The sequence below is a fragment of the Moschus berezovskii genome, chromosome 15 (assembly GCF_049115385.1).
Source record: "Moschus berezovskii isolate FMDL1 chromosome 15, NW_MosBer_1.0, whole genome shotgun sequence".
Lineage (NCBI taxonomy): Eukaryota > Metazoa > Chordata > Mammalia > Artiodactyla > Moschidae > Moschus > Moschus berezovskii.
The window spans coordinates 4,378,474-4,399,349 of NC_142474.1; the positions used below are offsets into that span (position 1 = coordinate 4,378,474).

The window sequence follows — 20,876 nt, forward strand, 5'->3', positions numbered from 1 at the left end:
GTGATGCTTCAGCAGAAGCGGAGGGGCTGGCCTTCGCCTACAGGTGAGACGAGGGCCGTGGGCTTAGCTTTAAGCTGCTGACCCGAGGCGGCTTGCTTAGACCGCTCTAGGTCTTGGGGGCTTGGAGAGCTGGTCCCGCTAATGGTTGAAGAGCTGAACGGGACTCAGTGGGGGCAGTCAGGGGCGGTGTCGCAGGCCTGGGGGGGCCCAGTGGGCTTGCGGGGAGCCCTGCCTCCGTGACAGTGTCACCCCAGTGAGTAGCCCTCAGAGAGGGAGAAGGAAGTGGACCCCGGGAGGGCATGTTTGGTTGCTATTTGCCTCTCCTCAGTTCCTCTTTCAGAGGCTCGTTGGATTCGTTTGCTTTGCCTCTGGGCTCTCTGAGGGTGCACGGCCTCCCCTGGAGGAGGTCCCCTGGTCCTCAGGTGGCCTCTTAAGTGTGGGGCTTGGCTCTCAAGCAGAGTGTGTGCAACAAGTCACCTGGAAAGATTGTAAAAATGCAAATGTCCAGCCTCCTCCAAGAGACGCTGGGACCCAGGGTTAGGGGCGTGGCCTGGGTGGCTGCATTTTTATTAAGTGCCTCCCCCAACCAGGTGACCTGGGAACCCCACTTTGAAAAATGCTGGGGTTCAGGGCCAAGACACCTGGGTTTGGGGTCAGGATCCAGCAGGAACCGCGCCAATGAGCGCGGTACTGTGTGTAAACACGCGGACACAGTTCGCAGGTATTGGGTGACACGGGGCAACCACTCCAGGAACTGCGGCACATTGTGTTGTTTGCTTTACCGGCCGGAATTTATTAAATCAAATATGCTTTCTGTGAATTCTTCCATTTAACCCTCACAACAGCCTGTGAGATGGGTCTGCTGATTGGCCCCGTTTTTCAGATGGGCAAAGTGAGGTTTCAAGCCAGGAAGCCCCCTAATGGGTCACCTGGTGGGGACTTGAGCTGAGACCGAGGATGGTCCCACGCGACAGCCTCACCCGGGCAGGGGCTGCCCCTCCATGGAGCCGAGTTCTGAGCATGTCTGTCTGTCTGTGAAAGGGCAGCATTAGGCTGGAATGTCATGTTTGTTTCGATCCCCAACTGATGCTCATGTGTAGCCAGGGTTAAGCAGTACTTCTCCCCCTTGACAGCTCATAAGAGTCAGCTGGGTTCCTTGTTAAGCTGCAGAGTCTTAACAAGGTTCGGTAGGTCTGGGGTGGGGCCCAGGGTTCTACGTCTCTTTATCACCCTCCACCCCCCACCGCGTCCCTGGGATGCAGCCCACACTTGGAGTTGCAAGACCACAGTTCAGATAAAAGCTTACAGGAAGCGAGACTGGACTCTTTACATTTTCATTAGAAAAGATGGGTTTTGTTGTTAAGGAGATGCAGGGGTTTCCTTGGTGGCTCAGACGGTAAAGAATCTGCCCGCAATGCGGGAGACCTGGGTTCGATCTCCATGGGGAAGACCCCCGTGGAGAAGGGCATGGCCACCCACTCCAGTATTCTGGCCTGGAGAATCCCATGGACAGAGGGGCCTGGTGGGCTAGAGTCCACGGGGTTGTGAAGAGTCTGACACGACTGAGGACTCAGCCTCAAGGAGAAGGGGTGGGAAGGGAAGATCTGGGAGAATCGGTCGGTTGCCTGAACCTATGAGGCTTTGGAGGGAGAAGCAATGAGGTTGCTTCAGGAAATAGCCAAGCTGTGTTCACAGCAGTGCTTGGTGACTCACAGAGCAGCTGGCCGGGCCAGCCTCCCGCCCAGCTGAGAGCTCACGGCCACGTCCAGTCCCCGGCCTGGCTGGACTCGAGCCCTTGGCCGGCTTGCCCAGGAGCAATGACTCAGGCGTTCCACCTGCAGAATGGGCGGCATGGGTCTTGCAGCCTTCCCACCCATCCATCCCTGGGACCAAAAGCCCCTTCTCGCCCCCCAAACACATCCAAGGCAGATCCGAAAAGCTGGGACCTGCTCTTCTAGGCGGTGTGACTGCTGTTTTCACTGCTAATAAATCTCCATTGATGGCAGCTCAATTAGGAAGTCACACACAACTCCTCTATTGAAAGAAAGGATTAATAACCCAGCCCATGTGGGAGAAATTAGCAACTCCTACTGAGAGGCCTTTTTAATATGTGCCCGTAACTGGGAGCCCCTTAGAACCACGCTGGCTGACTGGGCCCTGGGAACAGAGAGCCTGGGCTGAGCCTGGGATGGGGAGATACTGGCCAGGAGGCCACTGAGAGTCGCCGGGCTGTGTTTTCGACATGCAGTGTCTGGGAGTGTCTTGTCCACAGCAGACTCCTTAAAGGTTGTTGCGTGCACGGTTTCCGCTGAAGGCATGGGTTTCAGCGTGGCTCCAGGGCAGAAGGGACCGGGTGCTGGGCCTGGAGGCCCAGGCCAGCCAGGAGGGCAGGGTTAGGCCCGCGCCTCCGGCCTCACGTGGCTGTGTCCCTGGCTCCTGGAGGGGGCGGTCTGCCGGCCCCTGGCACAGAGAGGGCTGGCCCTCTGCCCAGTCCTCGGGCTCTGGGAGGGACGCCAGGAGCTCAGGCTGACTCACCCAGGGGGCGGGCCGACCTCCGCGGCCCACGCTGCTGAGGCGAGTCCCAGGAGATGGTCCCTTGTGTTGGCCGGACCCATTTCTCACCCTGCCTAGGGCAGGCGTCTAGAGAGGGTCTTTCCTGCAGCCCGCCCTCCAGAAGAACTGGCTGGACAGAGGGACGAAGGGACGGGGCTCTGGAGCTGGACAGGCCAGCTCTTGAGCGCTCAGGTCAAATCTCAGCATCACCATAGCTGACTTCTAGACTTCCGTTTTCTCCCCAAAGGCACATAATTTCATTATAGTTCTTTCCTTAGACAGTTACGGTGAGCGTTCAAGTATATCATTTTATTTTATTTATTTTTTGAGTATAAAGCATGTTTATTTGTTTTTTTTTTTTAATTTATTTTTTTTTATTTGACAATATTATATTGGTTGGTTTTGCCATACATTGACATGAATTTGCCCCAGGTGTACATGAGATCCCCCTCCTGAACCCCCCTCTCACCTCCCTCCTCCCTTTATCCTCCCTCTGGGTCATCCCTGCACACCAGCCCCGAGTATCCTGTAACATGCATTGACCCTGAACTGCTGATTCGTTTCACATATGACAACATACATGTTTCAATGTCATTCTCTCAAATCATCCCACCCTCACCCTCTCCCACAAAGTCCCAAAGACTGTTCGATACAACTGTGTCTCTTTTGCTGTCTCGTATACAGGGTTATCATTTGCATCTTTCTAAATTCCATATATATGCGTTAGTATGCTGTATTGGTGTTTTTCTTTCTGGCTTACTTCACTCTGTATAATAGGCTCCAGTTTCATCCACCTCATTAGAACTGATTCAAATGCATTCTTTTTAATGGCTGAGTAATACTCCATTGTGTATATGTACCAAAGCTTTCTTATCCATTCATCTGCAGATGGACATCTAGGTTGCTTCCATGTCCTGGCTATTATAAACAGTGCTGCGATGAACATTGGAGTACATGTGTTTCTTTCAATTCTGGTTTCCTCGGTGTGCATGCCCAGGAGTGCGATTGCTGGATCACATGGCAGTTCTATTTCCAGTTTTCTGAGGAATCTCCACACTGTTCTCCATAGTGGCTGTACTAGTTTGCATTCCCACCAACAGTGTAAGAGGGTTCCCTTCTCTCCACACCCTCTCCAGCATTTATTGCATGTAGACTTTTGCATAGCAGCCATTCTGACTGGTGTGAAATGGTATCTCATTGTGGTTTTGATTTGCATTTCTCTGATTATGAGGGTTGTTGAGCATTTTTTCATGTGTTTGTTAGCCATGTTTATGTCTTCTTTGGAGAAATGTCTGTTTAGTTCTTTGGCCCATTTTTTGATTGGGTCATTTATTTTTCTGGAATTGAGCTGCAGGAGCTGCTTGTATATTTTGGAGATTCATCCTTTATCCGTTGCTTCATTTGCTATTATTTTCACTCAGCCTGTCCCGTTCCTCACTGCAGCTACAGATGAGGATATGGAGGTAGCCAGGTAGAGATTTTGAGACAAATATGTGTCAAGACACGCCGAGATGCATCTGTGCCCTTGCCTGGCTCCACCCACCCTTCCTTGCTTCGATCAGTGCCCCCACCCCCCACCCCTGCTACCATCCTCCGTCTGTCCGCTCATCAGTCTTTCCTTCTTAGCTTCTGTCCATCCTCCCTCCCCCTCCATTCCCTCTCTCCCTCCCTCCCGTGCACCTTCCATCCCTACATCCTTCTCAAGCACCCCCTGCTAAGCCCTGGGCACTGGGCCCAGCCCTGGGCTCACAGCACGCGCAGAGCAACGCTCCTCTCTTCTGGGCTTACGTTCTTGCGGGGAAGAGGTGAAATGCAGATGAACCAGGAATGCTCCAGGGAGCCTTTCTGAAAGGGGACAGTTCTCTGGAGATGGGATGGAGCAGCTTAGAGAGGAAAGGGATGGGGGGAGGCACCGTCAGACAGGACAGAGCGTCCTGCTGTGTTAGCCGTGAGGGGTGGGGGGGAGGGTGGGGCAAGGAAGCCTCTCTGAAGAGGGGACATCTGTGTAGAAACCGGCAAGAAGTGAGGCAGGCAGGCAGCCGTGCAGGCTGGCACAGAAGAACCTTCCAGAGAGGAGGGCTTGAAAGCGCAAGCATTCAAAGATAGCAGTGTGCTGTGTGTGTTTCAGAGACGGTGAGAACATTCTGGAAGTGTGAGTGGAGTGGAGTGAGCGAGGGGGAGTGCTAGAAAATGTGGTTAGAGCCGTGATGGGGGCGAATGAGCTCAGAGGCCAAAGCATCTAGACTCTCAGGAATCAGGTCCTCAAGTTTACGTGTGTGAGCTGCCATCAACGGCAGGAGAAGAGTGCACTCGAGCAAAGGAAACCTCTTACAGAAACGTTGACTTGCCTATCCTTTTATTAAAAAGCAAATTGTTATTCTCCTCTCTTTCCTAAAAGGAGAATAGGCATCGGTCTCTTGAGTCATGAAAATGAGACTTGTTGTTAGGAGAAAATTAGCCCCAAAGACTTTCGGGCACATTGACAAGAACATAACATTTGCAGAGTCACCGGTTGCCAGGGGTGAGGGTTCCGCGTTTGCAGTGACAACAAGTGACAGCGGTGGGCAGAGTGCATCGTGTCCCATGAAATCGCGGGCTGGTTCCGAGTGGGCGTCTCCCGTCATCACAGCGACGTCTTTTTCTCTCGCCCACAGCCCAGCGGTCCGCCCACGAGCTGCCCATGGTGGAAAGGCAAGACATCGACAGCTGCCTGGTGTACGGTGGCCAGCAGATGATTCTCACGGGACAGAACTTCACGGCCGAGTCCAAAGTCGTGTTTACCGAGAAGACCACAGGTCAGAGCGCCTTCTGAGCGCCATACGAAAGTGACCATCTATTTCTTCTTGATTTGGGGGGTTAGATCCCATTGTGTAGCGTTTTCCTCACTCGGAGAAATTTCCTTGTCTCCAGTGTCCTTGATATGGACATGGTCCACTGTTGCGTGAATGTCCTATGGTGTATTTTAACTCATCCTGGCTTGTTTGGTTGGATGAGAAAGCTTTTCCCACCCCCAACTCTTTTTTTAAAATTATTTTTTACACATAAGGAGACATCTTTTCTTTCTTTCAGATTTTAGACTGTTATCAAACAGGGAGTAGTAACAGCACAATGATTAACCATACGTGCTTGATATCGGACATCCAGGCCCTGGACACTCTGCGTTCACATCCTGCCTTTGCCCCTTGCTTGCTCTGTGATCTCAGACAAATTACCTGACTTTTCTGTGCCCCTGTTTCTTTAAGAATAGAATGATTATAACAAGAGTTATTACCCCATAGCGTTGTCACGTGGGTTAAACGAGTTAATACATGTCAGGTATTTATGACAACACCAGGCGTATTGTAAGTCAATAAACATTGGGAGCTTATATTTTTATTGTAACTAATACTGCGGTTTATCTGGTTATACTTGTAGGACTAATTAATTCGTACACACGAAACTCCATGCATACCTTTTTTGTTTATGTTGGGTTTATTCTCATGTGGGATTTTGGGTAGTCATTTTGAGAGCTTTAAATACATATTGCTTTGTAGAATTCAAATTACCTTCTGGAAACTTACAAATTGGAAACTTCCACCAATACTGGGCCAGTAGTGGTTTCAACCCATCCCGGAAGTGCCCTGTTTTTTAATTTAAAAAATTGTGCTGAATTAGTACTTGATTTTTGCATGCCTTTGCTATGAGAGGTTTAATGGACGTGTGTGTCCTTTCTTAATATGGGCCATCTGTTAATGTGTTTACCAATGAGGACGTGGTGAAAAGACCATGGTCTGAAGTAGGAAGAATATCAGGTTATATAATTTGCTCGACAGTTATGGGTGCTAGGCTGAGGTTTTTTTTTTCCTTCTTTTCTATGGACGTGATTTCAGGTCAGATCAAAGGCGAGTTGATGTCTGTCTGTTTACTGCCCTGAGGATGACCCACGGAAGATAACAGGCAGGCTGTCCGCCGTGGGGGTTTTGCGTGAGGGAGCCACCATTCACATGGGGTCATCGTGGATCTGAGTGTCACTGGAAGGGGTGCTTCTTCCCACGTTCACGCAGAGCCTGCTCTAGGGATGGACTGGTCCCGTATCCAGGGTGTGAGAACTGCTTCCTCACATCTCGGAAGCACGGCAGAAGGCAGATGATTTGAAAGAGGCTTGCCGATGCCGTTGCAATAGAAGAATGACGTTAAATAGGGCCGCGGTCAGGCCTGCGGGTGTGAGGGGCTGTGATGGCGCCGTGAGGAGGAGCTCGGACATGTAGGTGGGTGCGTTGCATCGGTCCTGTGGCCGCCATCCTTTATTTAACCGTCCTCCTTTGTGGGCATGAGGCTGCTTCCAGCTTTGTGCTGCTCTGAGTGACTCCTGTTCGTGCCTTTGGTCAGCTAGATGAGGGCTCACGCACTCCAGCAGGACGGCTTGTGTTCAAAGCCCAGTCCTCCTACTTGTTGCTGGGGGACCTTGGGCAAGTTACTTAACCTCTCTGGGCAACAGTTTCCTTCTCTGTAGAATGAGGATGGTGACAGTCGTACCTTACAGGATGGTCATGAGATGAAGAGTTCATAAACGCTCGGTTCACTTGTCCCTCAGAGTCTGCAATGGATTGGTGTCAGGACCCTATAGATACCAAACTTGGAGAGTGCACAAGTCCTTTGTGTACAGTGGTGTAGTGTTTGGTAGAACCTATGTCCATCCTCATGTACTTTAAATCACTCTAGATCGCTTAGAAGACTTAATACTAGCTAAGTGCTATGTTAATAGTTGCCAGTGAGTGGCATGTTCAAGTTTTGCTTTTTGGAACCGTCTTAATTTTTTTTGTTGTTTTGAGTATTTTTGTCTGTGGTTGGTTGAATCCATGGATGTGGAACCTGTGGATGCGGAGAGTCAACTGTTCATAGCAAGTGCTCTGCGTGTATTAGCTCTTGCGTTTGTTACTGTTACCTCCTAAGGTGGAGGCCGACATGTGGTGTCTTGGATTTAAAGGCCTTGCACATCTTGATACATTTTGGAGGAGGCTTTATTGTTCAGGAGGTGAAACAGTGTACAATATTCTCTATGGAAAGAAGTTACTGGGCTCTCATGAGACAGAGAGCAGACCTCTATGGCTGGAGTAGAGGCTGGTTATCGCCAGGAAGTGTTTTGATGAGCAGAGCACAGAGAGGTCTCCTGATGCCGGGCAGAGTCACGGCCTTGACTTAGTATGCGCGTGAGTAAGGTAATAGGGAATTGCGGTGGATTCTCGAGCAGGAGAGTGGCATGAAATGTAAATAGCCACGTTAGCATTAGCCTCCCAGCTTGGATGGGTCTCTAGGACCAGGAAATCATCCTGCTGGTCTTGTGCTGACTTCCACAAGAAGTGTGTGGCTTCAAGGCACTTTACTGGCAGAGCGGAAAATGCTGAGAATATATAGACATCTTGTTCTCCGTGTCCAGGCAAGCAGTCTCCTGGGGGCGCTGCTGGAAGTATGGAGGAATGGCTTGGAGACCAGGTGCTACCAAGTTCCTTGTGGAGCCAGGAGCCAGACAGCTTTCAACTGTCCTGGGAGTGCACGCACTTGTGAGGCTGCTCAGGGGCCTCAGATGGGTATTTGCTGGATGGATGGATGGAAGGAGGGAAGGCAGGCAGACAGTTAGTCTCCAGCTTCCCTCTCTTGGTTTCAGAAGAAATTTGTTTGCCGCTTGAAGGGAGAAAAACCCAGAGTCTCTTTCAACTTTGAAAAGCTGTATGTTAATAAGAGGAATGATGAAGTTTCCTCTCTGAGGGTGTGCCCTGTCTCATCTAACAGACAAACAGGCGGCTGAGCCTGGAGAAGCTGGGGAACTCGCCTGCAGATAATATCCAGCATCATCTTGTTATTCACCTTCCCTGGACCTCCGTTTCCAGTCAATGAGTTAATAGTTTTCCCTCCCAGAGTTAAACGCAACTGCAAGCAGCGGGCACTCAGTGCATCCGGAGTGTTCCTTGTTGTTTTTATGGTCTCTCCAGCATTTTCCTTGTTCAGGCCATAGGTCACTTATTGGACCCATACTGCCCCAGGCATAGGCCTCATGGGCAGACTTTGGGAGGCTTGTCAGCTACAGTGGTTACCAGCGTAGCTGTGAGGTCAGACGGCCTGGGGTCGAATCCGTGATCTGCGTTTGGTGGCTTTGCCATCCTGGGTAAGTCATTTCACCTCTCTAAGCCAGCATTTCCTCTTTTGTAAAATACAGACGATTTACTTCCCTTGAGAGATAGGAAAGTTAAATGAGAGGATACCGATTAGGCTCTTTGCAAGGAGCTTGGCATTTTAGGCTCTAATATTAGCATCTTGCATAGATGCTTGTTAAATATTAGTGGCTGTTATTATATTTAGACTGTGGAAGGAGACACTGAAAAACAAGAATGAGTAATAATAAACTAGGTGCCAGGCCTTATTCTGAGCCCTTGATAGGTATTGATATTAACACTCTGATTCCTCATGACAACTCTAGAAGATAGCTACTATTCTTTTCTTTTTTTTCCTTTTTTTGCTGAGAAACCGAGCATAGAGAGGTTAAATAACTGAGTGAAGATCACACAGCTGGTGAAAGGCAGTGCTGGTTGGCCCCTAGGAAGCCTGATCCTTAGCTAGTCTTGCTTGATCATTAGCTGTTTTACTCTGAAAAAGGTCAGAACCAGGTGAGTCTGCCTGAAGATCCTTTGGCTGCTTTGAGCCACTGACTTGAACCATTTTGTGGTGAGAGAGCCTCTTGAATTCTGCAGTGGGTCACTGAGGGCAGGAGGGTCCTTTTAGGACTGTCCAGTGTCTAATTGAAAAGACTCCTGGGTGGATGCGGTCCCTGGACCGATGCCAGCAGACAGGCTGGGGTGTGCGAGGTGCCCTGGGGCCCTGAGGAGTGGAGGGCTTCCCTGGCAGGATACCTGGCCCCCAGAGGCTCCAACAGGTGGGGGGGTTGGCCTTGTATTCTCAGGGAGCCGGTCCTGCTCTTTTGACCCCAAGCACTCGCCGCCCAGCCCGGGACCGCCTTCTGCAGGGGGAATCCCTGTTGCTCAACTTCTTTTTTCCAAAACGGCTCCCCGTTCCCATCTCCATGGACAGTTTGGCCGGCCGGGCCACTGCAGGGTGGGGCGGAGTGGAACAGTTGAAGTTTTCCAAGGAAGGGGAACCCCAGCTGGTTCTCACATTAAGGAAAGGTGACAGCCTCCTGGGCTAATCTTAGCCCCCACGTTGGGTCATCGGCACCACCAGCTCCAGTGTGCTTTTTATAGCTGTCGACTGAAATGGAATTGGCAGTTTCCACTCCAGCAGGATGACAAATTGGAGGATGGTGGAAAAACAGTAGGAGAAGGGGCGCGTGGTGTTTCTTAAGTTAGAAAAGCTCGGTGTTTTGGAAAGTGGCGTCTTATTTATAGCAGCAGTAATAATAATGATTGTTATATTGTTTTTATTACTATTTTTAATGGTTTGCAGGACTTCTAGGGGCCCGCGCGAGCTGGCCCTGGCCCATCTCTCCGATTTCAGCCCTTTGGACTCGCCCCCTTACTCCTGGGGCCTTAGCTTATATTGTCTTCACTCTGTTCTCAGATATCACACTCTCCTTTCCGTCAGAGGAGCTTTGCTTCTGCTGTTTCCTGATGGGTTGCATCCTCCCATTTCTACAAAGCTCAGCTCAGAGGTGACGTCCTTAAGGTGCCCCTCCGTGACCATCTGCTCCGAAGGTGCTCAACCTCCCTCCCTTGCCCTGCCCTGCCTTCTCTGAAGTTCTCAGCTCTATGAGAATCACCTCTAAAAAAAAAAGTCATTTATTTATTAATATTTGGGCTGCATCAGGTCTTATGAGATCTTTAATCTTTGATGTGGCATCCGAGATCCTTATTTACAGCGTGTGGGATCTAGTTCCCAGACCAGGGATTGAATTCTGTGTTGGGAGTGCAGGGTCTCAGCCCCCGGACCACCAGGGAAGTCCTATCTACTGGAGAGATCTTGTCTGTTTGTTTTTTTGCTCATTTATTATATAGTCTCACACATAGAGTTCCTCGAGGGCTGAACGTGGTGCTTGCTGCTGTGTCTGCAGTATCTGGAGCAAGTGTGGCACTTAATAGGTGCTTGTTATGGTGGTGGTGTAGTTGCCAAGCAGGTGCTTATACATACTGCTGAATGAATGTATTCAATCGTCACACCAGCCTGGAGAGGCAGGCAGCATCACTCCCATTTTACAGATGAGGTCACTGAGGCTCACAGAGGTCAAGCCACGGGCCCCAGGTCAGCTCCCAGCTGGTGAGAGAGCCGGAATCCTGGGGAACATTTATCATCAACCCCAAAGGGATCTCTTGAGTCACATCCAAGAGGACACGGAGGAACCCCACAGAATGATCAGAGCTTTCCCAATGACCATTTTCAGCAATTGCTGAAGAGCCTTTCTATATTCTCTGAAATTTAAGAAATGTGTAACCTCCACAGGCAAAGTTCACTCTGGGAAGTCCAGGCTGTTCCTGACTTTAGCTGGTAACCCTGGCCCCCGGCCACCCAGGCCTCAGGCGGAGTCGGGGGTCCCAGCAAAACATTGCAAAACAGGAAAAAATCTAAGGACACAAAAATAAAAGTGATGTGGCAGCGGAAACGGGGTTGCCATGGCTCCGAGCGACTCGCCGCGCCTGGGTGGGATCCAGTGTTTTGGAAGGTTCCTCCACATGACACAGGGTTTTGGAATTTTTCAGCTGGTAAATCTTTCTTAATTCAGCCCCCCCCGCCCCCGGCCCTGGCTCCAGCCAAGTAGCTCCCTGGCCCTCTGTGTCCCGCGGGGGCGTAGGTTGGAAATGTGCCTGTGTTGGATTACTCAGCTTTGAAACTTAAATTGTTTGAAGAGAACTTGTGTTTTGTTTTGCTGGATGGTTTCTTGGACCAGTCTGATGGCAGAGGTTCCTATCACCTGTTGAGAGGGCAAATTGATTTTTTAGAAAGAAGGCGTGGGTGGTGGAATTGGAATTCCCTCTTTCCCACTGAGTCATCACATCCTAATGTGAGTCATTTTATGACTTGGAGGTTCCCAAAGGTTGTATTTTGAGCTTTGTTTAATAAATATAAATGCATATGCTTAAAATAAAAATTTTTTGCTAAAATCAGTTCTTTTCCATGATTCGTCCCCTGGAAACATTGGAACTCACTTAGAGAAGACACCTCCCCTTCCCACCTGTTTTTCTCCGTGGGTTTCGCTTCACCCCATCTGGTGTCTTCTGAAACAATTGACTTGGTCTGGGAGTCTCTCTGCCTTGGACTTGCCTCTGGGAAAGGTCAGCCTTCAAGCTGGGCTTGACCATGACTAAGGCTCTGCAGACCTTTGCCCTTGGTGATTCATGTCCGTGGTGTCACAGGTCCCTTGGGCTGGAGCCCACCACTTACACACAGCTGGCTGGGGCTTTGAGCGTTCCGCCAATGACAGAAGTCAGATCGCAGCTCAGGAGCACCCCCCGGAGACAGAGAAAATGGTCTTTTCAGAGGGCTGTTTGCCCAAACTCCAGTCCACTTGTGTGCAAGAACAGACTTTAAAGGATCCTGCTATTTCAGTGTCTTAAAAAGAGGACATGAGTTTTCTAATTAACATGGGCCCTAGTGTTTTCACCATCAGAAATTGTTCTTGGCGCGAGCAGACTTTCTGTAATTTGCAATTAGCAGGCTGGAATTTCCACCCCCATCGAGAAAATCATATCTTTTATTAACGAACTGTCTGACACCCTCTTGTGTTTTTTATTTTTTTTTTTTACAGTTTTGGCGGCATACTTTTTAAAAAAGTAAGAGTGGTATGTGTTTAAGGGTAAGCAGGCTGAATTTTGGATCATCCAGGAGATTTGGCTTGAAGCCTGGATAGACCTCATCTTATGTGCTTTGGGACTTGGTTTCCCCATCTGTAAAAAGGGGTTTGGTGGTATTTGGGCCATAAAAGGAGATCGAGGATCTGAAAGTGCTGGGCCGTGGTAGGTGCCCAGAAGATGCCAGCTGACTGTCCACGTGTCCCCTGGGAGCTCGGTTTGCTTACCTGAGTGAGTAAGGCCCAGGTTGGTTTCTTGTCTGGAAGAAGGGTCCTTCCTTCCTCTCAGCTCCCAGCCATCAGACCCTGCTGTCACGCCCGATGCGATGGAGGGAAACTGAGGAACGGCCCGCCCCCTACCCCCATCTTACAGATGGGAAGCCAGCTCACCGAGGGAGGCGGGCAGACTTCCTTGAGTTGACAGCACATCTCAGAGGAAAGCTGGGTCCCACACCCCCTCTTCCTGGTTCCCTGAGTGACTGTGTGAGCTGGTGCAGGACACCTCGGGATGACAGCCCATCGCTGAGAAGAGGTGCCCCTGGGCTGGGGTGAAAGCTGAGCTGAAATCAGGCCTCTCTGCAGACGACGTGCTGATGCTTTTCTGGCCTTGCTCCTCCACACACTCAGCCCCCAGGATTTCCATGGCTGGTCCCTAGATACTTACTAAAAACCTAGTGTGCACAGGTTCTGTGCCAGGCCATGGGGGCATATGACCAAGGAGGTCCCTGCCCTCAGGGCGTGGCTAGTTTCAAACTTGCCTACAAGCAGGTCACTTTGAGGTGGGATGAGTGCTCTAAGAACAGGGGAGCCAGTCCTAGGAGCAAGACCAAAAGGTCTGGAGATTAGTATGAAAATACAGGATGCTAAATTAAATCCAGATTTCTTAGTATGAGTGTGTCCCAGGCAGTGGCACTGAGCTTGGGACATGCTGGTAGTTGAAAAGGTATTCCTTGCTTTCTGAAATTCACATTTAACTCGACAGTCCGTATTTTTGTTTCTTGTATCTGGCAACCATGGACTGTGTAGTCAGGGAGGGCTTCCCTGAGGAGGTGCCTTTGCACGGAGCCCTAAAGGTGGGAAGGAGGGAGCCAAATGGGCAGTTGGAAGAGTGTCCGGAGCAGGAGGAACTGCCCGGGGCCAGGGTCCCAGTGTGGGGCTGAGCCTGGGGTGTTTGGGGTACTGAAAGCAGACCCAGGCAGCTGGTGCAGGGCGAAGGCAACACCAGTCAAGCCTGGAGAGGTCATGGGGGGTGGGGGTCAGGTCAGGCTGGGCCGTGTGGACGTGGCGAGGGGTTTGCATTTCCTTCCAGAAGCGAGTAGCTGTTGGAGGCTTTTAAGCAGGGAGATGTCATGATCGAATTTACATTTTTAAGATTGCTTTGGCAATCTGGACGGAGAATGAGCTTGGGGTGGAGGCGGGGGGGTGACTGAGCAGTCACTGCAGTTGTGCAGATGGGGACACGGCGGCGGGGGGGCGAGGGTAAGACTACCGGGGAAGTGCTGAGGCGGAAGGAAAGAGGGGAGGTGTGGGGATCAGGAGACCCATCGAGGGCGGTGGCACCATTTCTGTTGTGGGTGACGCTGCGACCCCGTGGACTGTAGCCCTCCAGGCCCCTCTGTCTATGGAATTCTCCAGGCCAGAATACTGGAGTGTGTTGCCATTTCCTTCTCTAGGGGATCTTCCCGACCCAGGGATCAAACTTGCGTCTGCTGCGTTGACAGGCAGATCTTTACCACTGAGCCACCTGAGAAGCCCAGTGGTACCATTCTGGGTGGATGAAATCCTAAGGGGCCATTCCTGACCCCTCCACCCCACATCTGCTCGGCTCATTAAGCCCGTGCATCCAGGGAGCGTGAGTTTTTCTGCTAGTTAAGCAATCGGAAAGAGCAGACCCAAATGACTTCAGCCATCTTCATGGAGAAGGGAGCTAATTTTAAAAAGCAGAGCCAGGCCTGGGAAGCATCACACGCGGTTTCCTAACCCAAACTGACACTTTGATTTCCTCCCGGTTCGGCTGGAACCCCGTGGCACGCTCACAGGCCCCAGTGAGGACGGGCTTGCTTCCCTTCTTCCGAGAGCGTGCTCCTTTCCGTGGGGTTGCTGATGTGAGCCCACCGCTGACATGAGGCTGAGTGCGGAGACTCCAGCCCAGACCTGATGCCACCCTGCTTGCTGCTTCTGGATGCCCTGCTCCATCAGGGGGTTCAAGAGCTGCCTGCAAGAGCTCCACTAAACCAGCCAAGTCGGGGCCATCCATCCACAGACCCACTGACTATGGGGCCCCGTGTTCTCCTGGCACTGCTGCCAAGTTAGAGCAAAGGTTGGCATATTTCTTGAGCCGTGTGCTTCCCACCCCATTGTTTCTCTCTTACAGAGTCTTGCTGAGGCTTCTGTAGACCCAATCTCTTTGCCCAAAGGAGCTGGCTCTTTTAGCCTCTGAGTAAAGACTTGGAAGAGCCTATTTTGTGCTGGCTGCCAGCGCCTGTTAATTTAGGACAGGGGAAGTTTGCCCGAACATCTGCTCGAGAGACCGAAGTCCTTTATTTCATCTCAGCCCAGAGCAGTAGAAGCAGACTTGGTCTACTTGAGCCTCTTCTGTTCTGGGCAGGTTTTCTGAGTCCTGGACCTGGGGTAGCAACCCGGAGGTAGATTACCTCAAATTATCTAGAACTCGGGCTGAGTGGCTCTGGTCGAGTTTGATTCCTTGTCTGCACCTGTAATGACAGGCTTCTTCCTTCAGTCAGTGCCCTCAAAGGACTCTTCACAGACGGGCAGTGATTTCGCTTCGTGGGGTCTTTTTGCCAGAGTGGCCAGTAACCGGCCATCTCCTGAGCTCTGGCAATGGGCTGAGCGCCAGGGAATCCTGAGGTCGGTCTGTGCATTTAGTCCACCTGTGTTTGTTGAGCATCTATTAAGCGGGAGAAAGCAGAGAACAAGACGGCAGTGTGGCCCAGCTCTCTGGGAGCGTGTCCCCGCCCTCCATTCAGGCAGCCAGGCCAAATGTCTAAAACTGCCTTTGGGGCCTTGAAAAAATGGAAATAATGGTGAAAAGACCCATATTTGAAAGGAAAGAAAAATCAGGCACCATACCACCTGTCAGAATTATTTTTTCAAGAGCAAAATCTTCGTTTTTTAGGTGAAATTTCATCTTGAAATGGCAGCAGCTAATTAAAAAGCCACTAAGCCATTCTGTAGGCCAGTTGGCTTTAAAAAAAAAAAAGAGAGCCGAGGTAAACTACACCCTGGGCTTCCTGGGTGGCTCAGACCGTAAAGAATCTGCCTGCAATGTGGGAGAGACCTGGTTTCATCCCTGGGTCAGAAAGATCTCCTGGAGAAGGGAATGGCAACCCACTCCAATATTGTTGCCTGGAGAGCTCCATGAGCAGAGGAGCCCGGCAAGCTACAGTCCACGGGGTCTCAAAGAGTCAGACGTGACCGAGCGACTAACGCACAAACTACACATAATACTGATCGTTCTACCGTTTGTAGGCGTACCATTCCGTAGTATGAAAATGCATTCACAACGTTGTGTAACGCAGCACTGTTTTCAGGACATTTCCCCGTTTCTGAAACAGGAGATCTGTGCCTGTTAAATAATAACTCTCTCCTCCCCCAGCCCCTGGTAACTTGCATTCCCTTTTCTGTCTCTGTGAATTGGCCTATTCTGTGTGCCTCATATGAGTGGGATCAAACCATCTTTGTCCTTCTGTGTCTGGTGTATTTCATAGTGTTTTTAAGGTCTATGCTTATAGCACATATTAAAATTTGCTCCCCTTTTAAGGCTAAATAATATTCCACTGTATGTATCAGTTCAGTTCAGCCGCTCAGTCGTGTCTGACTCTCTTGCCACCCCACGGACTGCAGCACGCCAGGCCTCCCTGTCCATCACCAACTCCCGGAGCTTGCTCAAACTCATGTCCACTGAGTCGGTGATGCCACCCAACCATCTCATCCTCTGTCGTCCCCTTCTCCTCCCGCCTTCAATCTTTCCCAGCATCAGGGTCTTTTCCAGTGAGTCAGTTTTTCACATCAGGTGGCCAAAGTATTGGAGTTTCAGCTTCAGCATCAGTCCTTCCAGTGAATATTCAGGACTGATTTCCTTTAGGATGGACTGGTTGGATCTCCTTGCAGTCCAAGGGACTCTCAAGAGTCTTCTCCAGCACCTCAGTTCAAAAGTATCAATTCTTCAGCTTTCAGCTTCTTTATGGTCTAAGTCTTACATCCGTATTGTATATATAGGCCACATTTTGTTTTTCCCTTTATCCACTGATGGTCCCTTGGATTGTTTCCATCCCATGGACCTCTGTTTTCTTTGAAGAAGCACTTTTCTGCTTCAGCCACCACTTAGATTATAACTGTTACTTACTGCAGTGATGTAATAAACTCTGATCATGTCAACAAATGACTGAGTCCTGGGGCATGAAATAAAGTCATGGCCCCTGAGGCTGTTCTGTAGGATGGGGGAGGTGGTAGGACAGGTGATGGTGAGGGTACCCAGAGTGGGTAAGCTTGGTCCAAAACAGGGGACTTCAGCTGAGTCTTGAAGGCCATGCCACCACCAATGCCTGCCTACCTCCATTAACTTGGCGGAGGAGCTGCATGGGCTCGGGAATCTGCAACCACGTGACGGAAGAGCTCAGTTCAGCCAGTGAGAGGCTAAGGAGGAGGGCGACACACCAGACATTAACATCATTCCTTTCTTGGATGAATTTGTTACTTGATCTTCTGACGTAGCTCACACTGCAGCTAGTGAGGACGTGCTTTTGATGAGGACTGTGCTTAGCTCAAACTGCCTTCTGAGAGGTGGACACGTGTCTCTTCAGTGACCTGTCTTTGATTTTAAAAAGTGAGGATTTTCTCAGAAGAGCTCTGTCCAGGGCTTCGCACACGGACGCACCCTGTCTTGACGACTTGACTTCAGATTCCTTGACATCTATCTGTCCGCCCTCTCTTGCTTCCTTTTGAGGGGCGGCTGATGTCAGCTCCTGGTTTTTCCCCACCCCTGTCAGCAGCCTTTGGAGCTGCTGACACTTTTGTACATTCAGACATGGAATGTTTACTAGGCACCTGCCATGTGTTGGGTGTTGGTGAGACGGTGCAACTCTCACTTGGTCCCCTCCACAGGGATCTCTTCCCTTTGGGTGTAAACCTATGTCTCCCCTCAGCATTTCAGGAACTGCAGGGCCAGGACATGCAGGCTGACTTGCTGGAGAGGGCTCCAACTGGCTTAGTACTTGTTCTTTCAGCAGGTCATCTCGATTGCATCAGCTTCGGTGGCAATCACGACTTTTTATTACTTATTATGTTGGGAAGTATGTCCTCTACAAGTTGAAATAATGCTTGGAAACTCAGTTCCTTTGGGTAAACCTGCTGCCCCAAGACTACATGGTTCAAGTCTAACCTATCACAGAAGCTGCTAATCACCATGCTTGCAAAGGGTCGGGGGTGGGGGGGTGGTCCTTTGGCCAAATATCGGGACACAGTACATACCCAGCCCACCTCAGAGAGTTAATGCTACACCTGAGCAGATTAAAGGCTCTGAGCAGTCCTGCAGTAAAGAAATCCACTTGCCTGACTCTGCCTTTGCCAAATGCTTACTAGCTGGTAGAGCTTGCTTTCCTTTCTCATAAACCCATTTAATATCCTTCAGAGCCAGTGCCCCACAGAGCACCCTGGAAACACTTGTGGAAATGATTTGTTTCAGCCCCAGACTGCCCACTGGCCGATGTAGGTGGTCAGCAAAAGAAATCCCTTATTTGCAAATACAGAGTTTTGTTTGGCCCAACTTGTTGGCCCCAAGCTGGGGAGCCAGTGCCCTGCCCCAGGGAAGGAGCGTTTACCACTGAAGCCTCTCCATGCCTGTTGCCATGAGTCCCGGGAGAGCCCGGCTCTCTGTTGACCAGAAGGTGGAGGGTGGGCGCCTGTGTTCCCGCCCTCTCCAAGGCCTTGTGAGCCAGGACATTGTTTAAACCTCTGAGGACAGAATATGCGAGCCACCTGTGTTCTCAGACGATGGAGAAGTCATGTCTGGGACAGCCAGCGGGTCTGTAATGGGGCCCCTGCGACTGTCTTGGCATATGCAGAGCGTTTTGGAAATAGCCTTTAGTTGAACAAAGCATATTATAAAGTAAAGCATATAACAATCCTTGTATTTTAAAGAAAGATGCAGATATTTAAATATAGAGGAAAAATGATAATGGTTTTGGGATGGTGGACAATTTCTATTTTTTCCCTGATTTTGTAGCGTTGCCCAGTTTTCTACTGTCCATGTGCCTTCTCTTTGCGAAAAGAAATGTGTGTTTATAGAAATAAAAATACATATATGTACATACATGCATACCTAATGCGCACACGCAGGTGTACTTTACTGAAGTGATCGAACGTAGAAGCCAAGATTGATGTAAGTTGGTGAGTTTTTGTCTTAAATCTTCGGTTGCTAAGAATTCCTTCAAAGTCTGTCATCTCTAAATTTTTCCAGATGGGCAGCAAATTTGGGAGATGGAGGCCACGGTGGATAAAGACAAGAGCCAGCCTGTAAGCACCCAGACACGCTGACCGGATGCCCTGTCCCGTCCACCCCACCCTGTGTTCTCTTTCCCTCTTTCTCCTTCCTTCATCGGCGTCCCAGTGCTTTGGACCAAATAGGCATTTAGTGGGTATTGACTTGATGACTGAATTACATGTTTCCTGAGCATCAGACCCTCTGATTTGTAACAGTGACAGTTTAATATACTTTGATAGAGTAAGTAGTAAGTCATCTTTGCTGCAGCTGAAAAGTCAAGTTCCCTTTAATTAGAATTTTGCCTGTAAGCCTGCAGAAGATGTCCTGAGTCTTTTTTATTAAAGTATAGTTGGTTTACAATATGCTGTTAGTTTTGGGCGCACAACAAAGTGATTTGGTTATGTATGTGTATACATATATATCCATATTCTTTTAAAAAATTCCATTATTGATTATTACAAGAGATTAAATACAGTTCCCTGTGCTACAGAGCAAATCCTGTTTGTCTGTTTTGTGTAGAGTACTGTGCGTCTGTTAATCCCACACTCCCAGTGTGTCCTTCCCCACCACGAGTCCTTTTAGATGGGCTGGCTCACTGTGCTTAGGACCTTGGATAGGAATTTACTTGCGGTTGCCGTTAAATTACTGACAACTTTCTTTCAGAACATGCTTTTTGTTGAGATTCCTGAGTATCGGAACAAGCACATTCGGACTTCGGTGAAGGTGAACTTTTACGTCATCAATGGGAAAAGGAAACGAAGCCAGCCTCAGCACTTTACCTACCATCCAGGTAAGGAGTTCCTTCTGGAGGCCCCTTGGGCGTGAAGGGCGGCACTGTGTGCGGGTGAGGACGCCTGTGATCTGCTGGGCAACTCTGGGCAAGTGAGTCACCCTGTCTGAGCCCCCGCCTCCTCATCTGTCAGACGGCACCTTCCTTATGAGAGCTGTAGAAATCAAATGCGTGTGGAGTGCTTGGGACCATCTACGTCAATGGTATTAGCTATTGTTATTAATATTTTCCTTTGCAAGGGCAGAATAAGAATGGGGCACATGTAGGGCTTGTTTACTGGAAGGTGGCAAGGTTGGTGACTCCTCTCTCTGTCGTAGATTTGATCACAATAGAGGCAGAAAGTGAATATGCCCTAAAGTCCAGCTCCTTAGGGACCCCACAGTAGGTGGTCACTCGGTAGATAAACAGTTGCTGAGCGGATCACCAGGTCAGGAGGCCTCATTCCCACCAAGCACTGCAGTCCCAAGAGAGGCAACGAAAGCCGTGTTTCATTCATTCCTTTGTCAAGAAGATATCTGAGAGCCCACTCAGCGCCAGGTACTGTTTAGGGTGGGCTTCCCTGGAGGCTCAGACGGTAAAGAATCTGCCTGTGATCCAGAAGACGCAGCTTTGATCCCTGGGTGGGGAACATGCCCTGGAGAAGGAAATGGCAACCCACTGCAGTATGCTTGCCTGGGACATTCCATGGAGAGAGGAGACTGGCCGGCTGTCGTCCATGGGGTCACCAAAGAGTCGGATACAACTTAGCAACTAGACAGTAACAACTATTGGGGCGCTGGGGTCTCAGCATTGAACAAAAAAGACCAAGAAGAAGAACCCTCTCTTGGAGGAGCTGCCATTCTATGGGGGGGGGCGGTGCCTTGAGATCATAACTGAGCAGTGGAATGCACAGACATTTCAGACGATGCTGAGTGTGGTGAGGGAGTGCAGGCAGGGGAGGGACGGGAGCTGCCAGGGCAGAGGGAGGAGGCGGAGGCATAATTTTACATCAGGCTCTCGTTAGAGCTCTCCCCCGGGGGAAAAGACAGCACACATCCCAGGGCTGATGGCAACCCACCAGTCACTTTCCACTATCAGAAAGACCTATAGTTCAAGGCCATCACCCAAGGTAAAATTTCTGACCTAAGACAGTTGCACAGGGGGAGCCTCTTGCCCCGAGCCCAGATCTTTGATCCCGGCCGTCTGGCCTCCGGAAGCTGTGCTCCTACCCACCATCTGCCCATCCTCTGCGCCCCCGGCGGCGCTGAGAGAGGTCTGCCCCA

The 20,876-nt window shown here is 50.2% G+C and overlaps 1 protein-coding gene across 6 annotated transcripts in view; it reads left to right on the plus strand.

Annotated features, from left to right (window-relative positions):
• Positions 1-20,876, plus strand: part of NFATC2 (nuclear factor of activated T cells 2) — a 162,754-nt gene that overhangs the window by 95,762 nt on the left and 46,116 nt on the right. For all 6 annotated transcript variants that reach the window (XM_055393739.2, XM_055393745.2, XM_088843663.1 and 3 more), the window contains exons 6-8: positions 5,208-5,348; positions 18,801-18,856; positions 19,488-19,614. In XM_055393739.2, coding sequence (XP_055249714.1) covers positions 5,208-5,348; positions 18,801-18,856; positions 19,488-19,614 — 324 coding nt within the window. The remainder of the gene's footprint in view (positions 1-5,207; positions 5,349-18,800; positions 18,857-19,487; positions 19,615-20,876) is intronic.